The following is a 14,005-nucleotide window of genomic DNA, read 5'->3' on the forward strand; positions in this document are numbered from 1 at the left end:
GCGGGCAACTCCAGAGTAGTAGAGAGTCCAGCCTCTCTCGAGGAGTAAGGTTCCAGAGCCCAAGCTGTGCGTGGAGGTGAGCCCGACTATATCTAGCCGGTACCTCTCAACCTCCTGCACAAGCTCGGGCTCCTTCCCCACCAGCGAGGTGACATTCCATGTCCCCAGGGCTATTAGAACTCATGTCTTATAATTTTTTTCTGTGTGTTTAGTGTCTTAGGCCACCATTATTTTGCTGTTATCTCAAGGCTGTAATGATAATCTACAGTATATTTATTTCTTAGTCCCTTTATTAAGATATAACTAGAAAATACAGGACATATATATAGACAATATTAAAAAACACAAAATGTTCAGAACAAAATGCCTTCTACAGTCCACAGTATTTGACCTCCCTTAGCACAGCTTGAATTCTTTGGGGGAAACTGTGTTGATGTCTTGAAACCATGACAGGCCCTCCACCTTGTTTCACTGACGGCTGTGAGCTCTCATTCTTCTACCTCGCTCCAACATACTGTTGATGATTGGACCTGAACATTTCAAACTTCCATTCCTCACTCCATAACACTCTTTACCACTGATCCTCATTCCAGTCTTTGCCTTTTCTTCCTGTCTCCTTCTGGAAATGTGGTTTCTTGGCTACTATCCTTCCACAAAAGCCGTTCCTGGTCGGGCTTTTTCAGACTGTGGAAGGATCAACTTGGCATCCAGATGAAGCTGCCAGGTCCTTGCTGGATTTCCTCTGGTCTATCAAAGATGAAACTTCTCATCAGATATTGACAGTTTTCTTGATCTTCCACTCCAGTTTTTGTCCTTGACCTCTCCGGATTTTTCATATTTCTTTAGAACAGCTTGAATGCCACATCTGGAGTATCCAGTTTGTTTGCTGATTTATTCTGACATATTTTTGTGTTTTTAATACTGTGTACCTATTTCCTGTATTTTCAAGCTGTATTCTGATAAAGACATATAAATAGTCATGACAACACTGTTAAAACAACAAATCTAATGGTGGCCTAAGACGTTTGTACAGTGCTGTATGGCAAACCATGTCATTGTGTTTTGTTATCATATTAAACAGAGTAAGGACCTTCTGAGATTTTCAATAATTTCCATGTATTTTCATAAAATCAGATGCTTAGCTCTATGACTCAAATCTAACAGTAGGATGAGAGTGGGTCTAGGTCTGTGAATGCTGAGCAAAGCACTGTCCTCACCTCACATTAACTACACTGAGGAGATCTGACTGCCAACTCTCATGCCTTGGAGCTTTGCTGAACTGTTAGTAGAAAATCTTTCAGCTGAGCACATTTTAGACAGCAGGCTCCGTCAGAGCTCTCGGTGTTAACAGGCTTTCACAAAGAGATGCTGTTTATCTTTCCTCAAAGTTGAGACCTTTAAATTGATGTCTGGGAGTAAAACATATCCACATATTCAAATATTTATGAAGTTTGTGTTAGGTTTACTGCTGAGCAATACGTTTGACACATTGGTAGACAGAAACACTCAACTCATGAAACACAGTAATAAAGGGTTTGGATGTATGGCTCACGGTCGCAGAGCCTGCTACCGCTATGCTAAAAGTACCAACTAAATTACTGACTATCAGGAAATCAATGATTTTAAAATCAATTTAGGGAAACCATTGTTATTTTCATTAACCGAGCAAGCTGTGAGCAGGCGTCAATGCAAGCGGCAGAGACTGTTGTGGATGACTGGCTGACTTAAGACGTGAGAGACACAGACAGCTGCCTCACTGAGCAGTCATCTGTGTGTGTGTGTGTGTGTGTGTGTGTGTGTGTGTGTGTGTGTGTGTGTTTGTTTGTGTGGTTCTCAGCAGCTCCAAATGAAATTAGCTGCCACGCCAAATACTTTAGCAGCAGTCTGCAGCAGTGACTCAAGGTCAGACTTTGCTGATTCTGCTGATGCATTTTATTCTCTGGGGCCAGCACCAGGCTGCCAGATGAGGGGTTACCACTGCCCACCAACCCCTCTACTCACCCATTCATCCAGTGCACATACTCCCATCCCTCCATTATCACTCTGGTCCTCCCTGGCAAGAGAGTGTGCATTTACCCGTTAAATTAGGTGGGGAAAGAGGGGGTGACAATCTCCGCTGGAGTGCCTGGGTACCCTTGCTGACGCACAGCAGGGAGATGAATAGGCTAAGGTGTCCTAATTTCCCATGTGACTACAGTAACTGTGTTATAATGAAGGTGGACATCAGTAGACAGACAGAGGTACACAGCTGCCAGCTCCTCATCTGCCTCCTTTGTGTCACCATACAGAGCAGTAGAGTGCAGCCTGAGCCAGGTCTGTAGTGTGATGTCTTGAGGTAAGGAATTTTACTAACATGTGCATCACAGCTTATTACAATTTATGTTTGAGTCATTGCTTTAATGGTAGTTTGCAACCATATTCCCTCAGGCAGGTGAGCTGCTGCTCTTCTCCATCAGTTGGCCACTTACTAGCTTACTTGATGAGCTTGAAACACCTTACCTCGGGTTAATGTCACCAGCGGTAAATAAATAAATAAATGTTGTAATATAATGAAATGGTAAGATGTGTGCAATGATCTGCATTTGTGAAGCTGTACACTGAAAATATATATGATTTATACTCATAAAATTAGAGTTATCTCTTGTTATGCTTGGTGAAAGTCATCATGAGGGTGATGTCATCAGGGTTATCTCAGTTTAGGCTTGAGAATTACCAGAAGTCCTGCCTTAGGGGTTTGAAAGACCCTGGCTTTTAGGAGGCAAGTGAGTTCTAATTATATATTCAGTTACATTATGGGACATGTAGGATTCAGAGTTTTGGGAGCTTTACTAATATTAGAGATTAAAAGTCCCTGAACTTTACAGAAGAGACAGACTACATTACTGGAGTATCCTTGTTATGCTTGAAACTGACTTGACTTGAATCTGTAATGCCACCAGAATGTCGACAATTCGCATTTTAAAAATCAATACTGACTTTCATTATTCTTCTGCACATTTATCACCAGTATTTTTTTTTCTATATTTTGTCCCTCCTTTGAGTGTCCTGCTTACCTAGACAAGGCGACCAAAATAAATGGTTTACATCCATAAATAGAAGTGAAAAGCAAATTAAAGTGGTCATTCTCATGTCTGTTCCCTCCTCTGTCCTTTGGTTTTAGGCACCATGAGACCCGTACAGAGGAACTTCTATGAGCCATCGTCTGCCCCAGGAAAAGGCGTGGTGTGGGAGTGGGAGAACGACAATGGCTCATGGACACCATATGATATGGAGATCTGTGTGACCATCCAGAATGCCTATGAGAAGCAGCACCCTTGGCTGGACCTGACCTCTCTGGGCTTTTGCTACCTCATCGACTTCAACAGCATGTCTCAGACCAACAGGCAGAGCCAGCGCAAGCGACGCCTGCGGCGACGCATGGACTTGGCCTACCCCCTCATCATGGGTTCCATCCCTAAGTCACAGTCCTGGCCTGTGGGAGCCAGTTCTGGCCACCCCTGCACCTGCCAGCAGTGCATCCTGGTAAACAGCACAAGAGCTGCCTCTAATGCTATTCTGGCTTCTCAGCGACGTAAGCTCTACGGAGGGACAGCAGGCAACCCAGGCGCTGCAGGAACTCTCACTGTAGTTCGGCAGAGCAACACTTTTGCTGGGACGTCCCTGTGGTCTCCGACATCCACCTCATCTGGCACCAACAACAATAACATAAGTGTAGGAGGTGGGCAAGCCAAAGCTGAACAGGTGCAGTTGCCAGTGTCTAGTGCCAACTTCCCCCGCTCCCCTGTGATGCCATCTCTTTCATCCGCCCATGTCCACCATGCTTTTACCATCAACGGACAGAATAACCTGAACCGGCCGGGGACCCAGCGACTTTCCATGGGCACTGCCAGAGGAGCCATCCCACCAGGGTAATGAGTTTTGCAAGCAGAATCATGCATTTCCATTACTGTCTAATTTAGATTTTCTTGAGTCTGCAGCTGCCCATTACTTATTGCAGCATGCTTAGATTTGGTTGACTTTACAGTTGAGCTGAGGAAATGAGTGTTTTTTTTTTTTTAAGGTGACACTTTCTGTTACTGCTTGTCTGCTTCACAAAGCCTGCATGGTCTGGTGTATTATACTTTTTTCTGTCTTTCTCTACTATGTCTCTGCTGATTTATGACTACTCCCGTTAACTCAGTGGTACAGTAAATGGATCTGCAGCAAAAGTCCTGGTTCCAGCTGCTTCTCCTTTTCCCAGCTTCACTGAGGAAGAAACCTTCTCTTCCATATGTGTGTCTACCATGGTTACTGCTCCATAATGAGCTTATGTTGGCCCCAACAGGCATGAAATACTGCAGCTCCTCTGGAACATTCTGCTGCTTCTGCTTTGAACTAATTGGTTACTTCCACACTAAGCTTAGTTTTGTTGTATCATGAGATGCTTAAAAGTCTGACACAGCATGTGGAATATCTGGATGTGTGTGTAACTGAGGCTTTGTTTCATGGCGTGGGTGTGTGTATGCATGGTCAGACATGTGAAGTAGGGTTCTGGTGTAGCTGTGGAAACCTATTTGCCATGGAGATAGAGCTCCATTGGGGAAAAATGAATAATGGATCAAGGAAAAATGGGAGCTTCAGTGGAGCACTCTGACCTCAGAGCAATTTAGCGAAAGGAGCTGAGGAAAAGAAGTGCCTGGTGGTGTAAGTAATTCTTCAGTCCCCTATCCTGCTTTCTTTTACTAAAATAAACCCTCTCCTGATCTAATTTGATTCCTTTTTGTTCTCACCGCTCATGGGGAGAGACACACTTACCGTATGTTTGAATAATACTGTCATTCACCCAGGCACATGTGCTTTCACTTTCTGCTGCCTAATTCTAGGTTACTGAGAGGAAATGTGTAGGGTTTTTGTTCATCATAGCAGGCCATGACCTTGTTTCATACAGCGAGCAGGTGAGCAATGATGCATCTCTGTACTGTGATTGTTACAGAGATAGCCAGCATAGGATGCTCTGCTCAAGGATGTTTCTTCTGTATTTTAAGAATTCAGGCGTGTGTGAAGTTGTGGATGAAATGTGACTTTTTCACCTCACAGCACAAAGGTTTTTTTTTATGGAGACAGAGAGAGCAAGAGCGCAAGAGAGGAAGAGGCAGGGGGGTGAGTATGTCGGTTCCCAGGCGAGTGGCTCAACATACAGGATGAGTGTGGTTAACATACACACAGCAGGACATGAGAGCTCACAAACACACACATAAACTGAGATGCGAACTCCCTCACACATTCCCACAAGCTTGCTACAGACAGATAAAGGAACCCACACAGAAAGTAAAACATCAGATCTGTTTTTCACACACCCACACCCTAATATAATGGGTGTTAGGTGCAAGGAAGGTATTTTGGCACATTGTGACTTGTTTACATGGGTTTCTGTTGTTGTCGTACATACAGAGACAGCCATGCTATATCTTATTACAGGTTTCTTTTTGCTACTGTGGGTCTTTGGTTCTTGTACCATTGCTAACTCTGAGAGACGAGACAGTCCAAGTAACTTCAAAACAGTGCTGATTTATTCAAAGGATCACAGGTAAAGTTAACATTACACGCTCGGGTATCTTGCACCTCCAAACTGCTCGCAGGCAGATGTAAGATGAAAGACCCTGAACCCACCAGGCCTATACATTATATCCCCTCGGTTGGGCTAGCCCCATACTACACAGAAACGTCAACCGTGTCTTAAACATAAGAACATATTATGGCTAAGGCTACAGTTCTACACGTCATAATAATAATATTAAACACCCTGTCTGCTGACAGTCATCAACTCTTCTCTCTAGTTATCCTTGACCAGATGTACCCTGTAGAAACTCATAAGCATGACTAAGCATTTAACAGTCTAACTAGACATCCTATCTCCACTAAACATTTCTAATACATAAAGTATCTATCTAATTTCTATCTGACTAAAAATACCTAACACTACATTAATGTAACAATATCTTGCATCTTGCATATAATCGATTTAACTTTGCATAAGCTAACACAGCACGGTGTGTGTTTTAGGACCTGTGTATCATTGGTGATGAAGGCTGCAGTTCAGATGTTGATTGTCTTATTGTTTCAAGAAACTACTGGCGGTGGGCTGGGGCAGTGGGATTGATCCATGCATCTGTCTTACATGCACAGATATTAGAAGTGGCACCATCTGCTGGTTTGTGTCAACACATCAGTTTAGCTCATGTCTTACTGGGCAGGCAGTTACCAGCTGCCTTTACAAGTCGCCTGCTATAAGGCCTGTGGATTGCAAAGATTGCAAACTCGTGTATAATAATGACAAATGCATGCTGCTGTGTTTTGTTAAACTGTTACACTGTTGCCCATGTTAGGAAAAGGTCAAGCCTACTGTGTATTAAAGATGATTTCCAGTATAAAGGAATCTACAGGGCTTTTTTTCTTGATTAATTGTTTAATCAACAAGCTGGCAGAAATGTGTGAAAAATTCCCAGAGAAATGCCCATTTTTACAATGATATAAAGAGAGAAAAGCAGCAAATCCTCACTTTTTAGAGGCTAGAATCTGAGAACAATCAACATTTCTGTTTGACAAAATGATTATTATTACTGTTATCAAAATAATTGCTCATTATTTTCCTTTCAGTTTTCTAATCAATAAACTTGCCTACTTGATTCAGCTATACATGAAAACAGTATTATACATATTATCATAACATTATCTTGATTGATATTTTATATTATTAATAAAATAATCCCAAATTACATTTTAAAAAGTAAATCTTATGTTTATACATTTGGATCAAATGGGTTTACTTTAACCCCCACCCCCATTTCACGTTTATAAGCAGTAAATGGTTTATAACTCACTAAATTATATTTATATTATCAACAAATGTAATTAAAATTAAAATTAAACAAGTACGTGTGACATATTTCGGTAATAATCTAAGATATCTTTTATGCATGAAATGTAAAAGACAGTCTCTCAGTACGAGACTTCTGGTCATTGTAATGGGGATTGTAATCTGAGGTTCAGGAGCGGGACCACACCTGAACACGCACCACTTCCATTCCTCGTTACATTTAAACCAGCTGTTCAAACTAGTCTTCTGCTTCCCCTTTTTTGTAAGGTAGATTGCCCCCCTCCTGTGTGGCTGCTCACCTCGTTTTGTTTGTCCATTTGCCTGTCCAACTCTGTGCTGTTTTCTGCTCCATCGCTGCCTCTTCTCCACCATTTTTGAGGATTTTGCCTGCTGGTCCTGCCCCACCAACTTTACCCGTTTGTCACACTACTGGCCACCACGTCCTCCTTATTGGGCTGCGGTTGTCTTATCAGTTTCCCTTATTCATCAGTTCCACGAGGACTCCTCCTGCATCTTCTATACAACTCTCCTCCTGCAGTTCCAGCTTCTCACCGTGTCCTCCTGCATTTCTTCAGCCCGGACACTCACTGCTCCTTCCTACCTTTCATTCTTTTCCTTCATTTCTCATTCCTTGGGCATTGGGCTGCCCCTTCCACTCTGTGTTCTCTTCCTACCTCACTTTTTCACCAAGCACCTAGGCTGCCTGTTTATTTTCCCTACTTTCCTGGTACCGAGATATCATCTGTCCTCTCGCTTTCTCTCTCCAAGTGGTAGCCCTCTGATTAGATGGTCATCAGGGCCTACCGAACAGCCCAGCACCATGTCAACAGATGATATAGAGAGACGCTCCATTTTGGCTCCACCTTCTTCCTCCTTTGACCTCCCAGTTGTCTCCACTGCACAATAACGGTTTTCTTTTTTGTTCCGGCCACCGTTAATCACTTCACTGAGTCTGCACCATCTTTTTGTTGTCTTGTGTTTGTTGTGTCTCAACACTTTTCTTATCTCTTTCTATCCACTCACCCCAACCGGTCGAGGCAGAAGGCCAGTCACCAAGAGCTGTGGTCTGTCAGAGGTTTCTTCAGTTAAGGGGAGTTTTTCCTCCCCACTGTCACCAAGTGCTTGCTCAAGGGGGATTTGTTGGGGTTTCCTTTAATAATGTAAGGTCCAGAAGTGATTATGTTCAGTGCCCTGAGACATCGCTGCTGTAACTGGCTCTATAGAATAAATCTAATAGAAGGTTTTGGGGGTCCACTGGTGCCCAGAAGTGGTGCAGACCTCCAAAGCCTTTTCCCCAAACCATGGTCTATAAGCATTACACTGCATTCAAACATTCATTCTGCATTCATCCTTTCCTTAGGGTGGGGTCCCTGCTAGTTGAAGATTACATTGAGTTGAGAAGTGATAATATTGAATTATCTGTCTGTGTAAAAGGTAAGAAGACCTATGAGGAAGCAAAATGAACAGAGAAGCATTTTCACAAGATCTCTGGGGATTTTTTAGGCTTTTTATTTTATTTTTTTTGCACTCATACCACTTCCTCCATACACATGTTTAAAAGAATTAAGACTTGTGCTACAAGTATAGACAAAATCATTGTGCTGTATCATGTTGTTTTGTGAGGTGTGGAGACAGATGAATGGTGAGAGGTAAGAACAAGTCCAGTCTTATACTGATGACAGAAAAAGCTTTTTCGTCTTTGCACATGCACACTGCCATTGGCTGTGTTTATGAGCTGCTTGTGTGACGACTGCTCGTCTGTGTTTTGACTGCAGGGCTGTGTGTCAAGTACATGGATCATTATCCCTCAGTGGGCTGTTGCACTGCTCTGGCGCTCTCCATAAGATAAAATTAATATTGAAATTAATGAATAAATCATGAGAACTCATCTGGACCAAAACTGATGCAATTTGTAAATTCTTGGTGTCATTTATGCTTATTTTTAGGGCATGTCAACTGCATTGTGTAGCACATTGCCCCCATACAACCACCACACACATCAATATGCAATTAAGCAGTCCTGGAGTTCTCTCCCTCTCATCCCATAATAAACACATGAGAGCTATTAGTCCTCCGTCTGTATTTTCCTAACTTGGCCTAATGTGGTCTTTGGTGAATTATGTTGCTCTGTCTGTTCTCAAGGTAGGCTGGAGAGTCCCTCATGAAAGGAAGGAAGGCGCTGAACAGGAAACAGAGGAGGGAACGCAACTCTTGTGCCCTTACCTGAAGAGGCCATAACTAATGTGGTGTTAATGGGTTAGGTGTGTAGGAGCTGGATTGATCACAGAACTGCATTGGTTTGAGATTAGAGATTACAACATTAGATGTAAATAATACCACCTATAAGAAATTTCTCTGCAGTATTTTTTTGCAAGATACGCTAGTGTCCTCTGTTATAGGTTTGAGACTAGCCAGACTCAGCTGTTTTGCTGCAGAGAAGATAAACAGAAGGGAGTGAACAAGTGAACACAGGTCAGGTGAAAAAGAACAATTAGATTTGTCAAGGTGAAAGAAATGCAGAGGTGATAAAATTCAGTCTGGTTCGCTGAATATGCCTCATCAAAGTTCAGAGTGCTGCAGCAGTAGTGTCTCATCAGATAGGTGGAATGTCTGCACTTGTTTACACTAATGAGATGTAATTGCTGAAAGATCTGAGCACAAGCCACCAGAGTTTATTGTGGTAATGTGGACTGGACTGTCATTGTTGAAAGTAGTGAAGGGATCGGTTCTGAAAATTGTTGTGTTGAGCCAATGAGAAGAACCTTGCTTTTATTATCACTGAGTTTTAGAAAGTTGTTTAATGGCCAGATGTTGATGGCCTTGGAGGCAGCTGATATAAAGTCATCGTTGTAGCAATGAAAGTGCATTCCATGATGATGGAGAATATTACCGAGGGGAAGGACATACCTATGTAGTTTTAAAAAAATATATTTTAGACAAATGTAATAGAAATAAAGAGCAGGAGATAGGAGTTAGGGTCTGTCAGCAGAGTGTGAGGAGGTTGCATGTGTCTAAACCCCAGCGTTCTAGGCACAGCCAAGATGGACAGGGTCAGTGCTTACTGAGGTGCACATTTTTTCTTAAAAAAGACGAAAGACAGAAAACAAGTCAGGTGAAAAGAGCTTAGCAGAATGAAATGGAGGGTGGCAGCTGCACATGTACTAGAGATTGACTGGCTGGTTAAGGGCACCAAATGGTTTCTGCAGCACACTGGGGAATCACAAGGTTTATAAAAAACAACGAGATCCACTGGAAACTGCGTGCAAGAAGTGGATCTGTCTGTGTTTATAAAAGTAAACCATAAACACAGTATAGATTAATCTTATTTTGTTTCAACCAGAATGATCATCAGCTGCTGCTTGTTTTTTGGTGGATTTGGATTTGTGCAACTGTTTCATCCACATATTTATTATGCAGTGCACTCAAGCTGACATTAAGAACTTTGCTAGAATTGGAAAGCAGTACAAATGAAAAGCATTTCTAATTAATCTTATGTTACAGATCCTCAACAGATCCTCTGCATGTAGGACTGTGTGGCGCACAGTGAGATGTTGTTAGGGGCTCTTCTGATGTGCTGGCCTCATTTCTTCTCCTAATGAAAATTATTTGTTTGATCACAGCACTCTCTGTGAACAGCCTAAATTATACATGCACTCATAAAGGGAGGCAACTTATTCATGGTGTGTTTTGGTTGGATTTAAGCCTCAATGCATGTTTAAATGAAGGGGGAGCGCTTCTCACAGAGCAGCACCTAATTTGTTTCTGCTTTAGCCAGTTAGTTTTTACTTAAGATATTCATGTTTGGTAAGGTGTTCCTCGGTTGTGTAAACAATCCCTGACTTCATGTGCCAGACAGAATACCCTGCCAGATTCTGACTCAAGCTGGTTCTGTCACTGAGTGACAGACAGCTGCGCACAGACTGCAGGAAGTGACTTTATTCTGCTGATGTTGAAAGTATGAAATCACTCAGTGGAATTCAAACTTGAAACTACAGCTTGCCAAAATCTAACCTGCCGTGGTTTCACACCCTTACATTCAACATTCTGACATTAGGTGTTTATCACACCTGCACATCACTCATTTTTACTCACATCAGTCATGCACACAGCAGGAGTCAGGCCCTGGTCTCTGGTCCACTGGCGTGAGACACAATGTATCTGAATCCATACAGGCAAGCTTTGCAGCCCTTTTTAGTTACTGCACTCAGCTTATTGAAGGGCTTCCCCTGGTACAGGAACAGAGGCTCTTGCTAATATCAATTCAGTCTCATGATGTAGATTTGTGAAATGCCTCATAGCTGCAGGGCCAGCGACCTCCCTCGCTTCATGATCAAAGAGCAGAGAGATTTGAAAATGTGTGTAAAGTAGTGTGTGTCTGTAGCTGAGTGATAGCTAGTGGCTCAATAAACAGTGGCCTATTTTACACCTGTTTCTTTCTTTATTTTATTTAGATTATTGATTATTTTTGTTACCTTAGACATTTTGCACAATAAGGCATTTTTCATTTTATTTAATTTAGTGAGACATTGTATGGTAAATATGTATTTTATGCTTGTGACGATGACATTTCTGCTTTGGGTAGTTTCAGATGGAAAAGTTGCATTATGTTATGCATTTAGAGTGGTTCTGATATGTGATTTGTTTAATATCTGCCATCAATGGTACATGGACTTAAACTTGTATAATGCTTTTTTATGCATTGAAGCACACTCAAAGCACTTAGACACTATTTAACCATTCACCCATTTACACTCACACACCAGTGGGACAGCCACCTGGAGCAACTTGGGATTTAGTGTCTTGCTCAAGGACACTTCACCACGAGGACTGGAGAAGCTGGGAATTGAACCGCCTAAGGCAGCTGTACCTTCTGAGCCACAGCTGCCCCTATTTTCTATCTCCTTAAATTGTTTAGTCCTTTATAAACGAGTCGTTCCTGAACACTGTTAAAGGGGGCACATAGTATACACAAGTCAGTGGGTGATACAGTCCACATCGCTGCTGACTGCATAGGACAGTGGAAACGTGTGAAATTAACATTTTATCTTCAATCTGCTTAAAAGATTTGTAGTATGACTATAGTGGGAAATAACAAAAATTGGATTGTGCAGCTAGCTAATGTCGGGTTAATGCTTAGGTGATTTCTTTTTTATTTTAAAACTACTATACCTCATTTCTGCTGCTCTGTGGCCCCTGCTGTGAGATGCTGGTTGAGCTGAGGCTCTGGCCCTCTGAAAAGACACCCACTAACTTGTATGTTCGTATTAATGCCCCAAGTGCTTTTGTGTATTTTGCTTCAGTGAGAAGAGCGAAGAGTATATAAGTCAACTGTCTTTGTCATCTGTGTTTGCTATGAACTCCAGCCAAAATGTCATCCTAGATCAGTATCTGTTGCAGTGCTTTGTACATGAGTCAACCTGTCTTATTTCATTGCTGCTGTCTCTGTGGTGAAACATTTTAACTGGAGTGTTTTTCGCACAATCAGGACCAATGCCTGTATAATTTTGAGAGTCACTTAAGAAAGGCCTTTTAAAGAATGTGAAAATTTATATTTTCTTTTATAAGAATTGACTGGCATATTAACAAGCAACCAAGTAACCCAGAGGAGATGAGTGCTTCTAAATATACTGTGTTTTCAGTAGACCTTGGTGTCTCCAAACGGCCTTTAGAAGTGATTATATGACCCTCAAACAATATGATATTACCACTTCACTTTCTGTGGCCATTAGGTAATTTATTACTTTATTACTACCTTATTTCACTCTTTCTTTTAGCGTTCCTGCCCTCCCAGTAAAGAACCTGACTGGATCTGGACCAGTGCATCCAGCACTAGCAGGTTAGACAACATCTGCTTCACAGCACCTATTTGGAAATCTGCAGAAATGATCATTTTCTTTAAGTGATTTTTGTGTTCAAAGTTATATGTTTTTTCTTGTTTATCTTGAAAGACATTCATAATCAAAGCTTTTTCTACTCTTGTTTGTGTGCATGTGTGTGTATGTGTTGTACATATGCATCAGGTATGACAGGTATCCTGATGTGCGCTGCAGGTCTGCCAGTTTGCCTGACAAGGGCCCCCAAGCCCATACTGCACCCACCACCCATCAACAAAAGTGACATGAAGCCTGTGCCAGGGATCAACGGCATGCGCCGCAAAACTAAGAAAAAGCACCTGAGAAGAGGTGAGATGGTGGAGATCAAGGAGAGGAGGGGAGGAAAAGACATGAAAACAAAGCAGTGGAAATGCTAGCATTGTATTTTATGGTGTGTTAGTGAATAAACAGGAAATGCACTGCAGAGAGAAATAGACCAACCACTGACATTCAGCAGACTCTCTTGTGCCAAGCTTTACAGGACGTTTTTGAATCAGCTGTCTGTAAGTCTGTTGTTTAGGGTGCAAACAAAACCAAAGCTGTTTTTTGTTGTTGCGATTTTTTTTGTTTGTGTGTATGATTTCATCTCTATAAGGGTGTTACAATAAATGTACCATTATCTCAACCAGGGACACTAACAAAAAAGGTATTCCTGTACCTCTAAGTGGTGAATTCTGGTTTCAGATTTCAGTGAAACTATGACTCTAAGAATTTTACAGATTGACAGAGGCATTTATAAGGAGAGTAATTGCTGCATAACTGTTGCACTGAACTGATTTTAGAAAGACTCTGGGTTTGAATAAGTGTTGGTTGATGGAAGCCATGGAAACCACTGGCCTCTCAAGGGAGTGTTTATTCTCATTTTTTTTGTCCTAGTGAGGCTATTGGGTTTCCATCCATGGACAGTACTTGCCCTCTCAGTCAGCACCTCAGTGCATTTGTGTATATACAGATTTAGTTGTGTGGAGATAATGTGGTAACATATTACAGATTCCATAGTTTTCTATAATTATATTAAAATGTTATATAGTACTATAGGGTAACCTAGAACCAATATTTGATTTGATTTGATTTGATTTATTCATTCAAGCATGTAAAACAGTTGATATGTCAACACATGTAATTTCACACATATCCCACAATAATAATCCATTATCAATTTGCTTATACCTAGTACATGCTTGAACGGAGTAGGAAGAAGTTAGACTTATCTTGTCCTACCCCATGACATCATCTTACAACTTTTAAGTCCTAAGCAGTATCTCTACATAAATAA

General features: G+C 41.7%; 1 protein-coding gene across 2 annotated transcripts in view; it reads left to right on the forward strand.

The window, feature by feature from the left end:
• dtx1 (deltex 1, E3 ubiquitin ligase) overlaps positions 1–14,005 on the forward strand; it is a 43,998-nt gene that overhangs the window by 20,321 nt on the left and 9,672 nt on the right. Inside the window, exons 3-5 of one of the 2 annotated variants that reach the window (XM_020590484.1) lie at positions 3,161–3,908; positions 12,631–12,692; positions 12,877–13,038. In XM_020590484.1, the coding sequence (XP_020446140.1) occupies positions 3,161–3,908; positions 12,631–12,692; positions 12,877–13,038 (972 nt within the window). The remainder of the gene's footprint in view (positions 1–3,160; positions 3,909–12,630; positions 12,693–12,876; positions 13,039–14,005) is intronic. The other variant, XM_020590485.1, reaches the window with a different exon arrangement.

Source organism: Monopterus albus, unplaced genomic scaffold (genome assembly GCF_001952655.1).
Source record: "Monopterus albus unplaced genomic scaffold, M_albus_1.0 scaffold12.1, whole genome shotgun sequence".
In the NCBI taxonomy this organism is placed as follows: domain Eukaryota; kingdom Metazoa; phylum Chordata; class Actinopteri; order Synbranchiformes; family Synbranchidae; genus Monopterus; species Monopterus albus.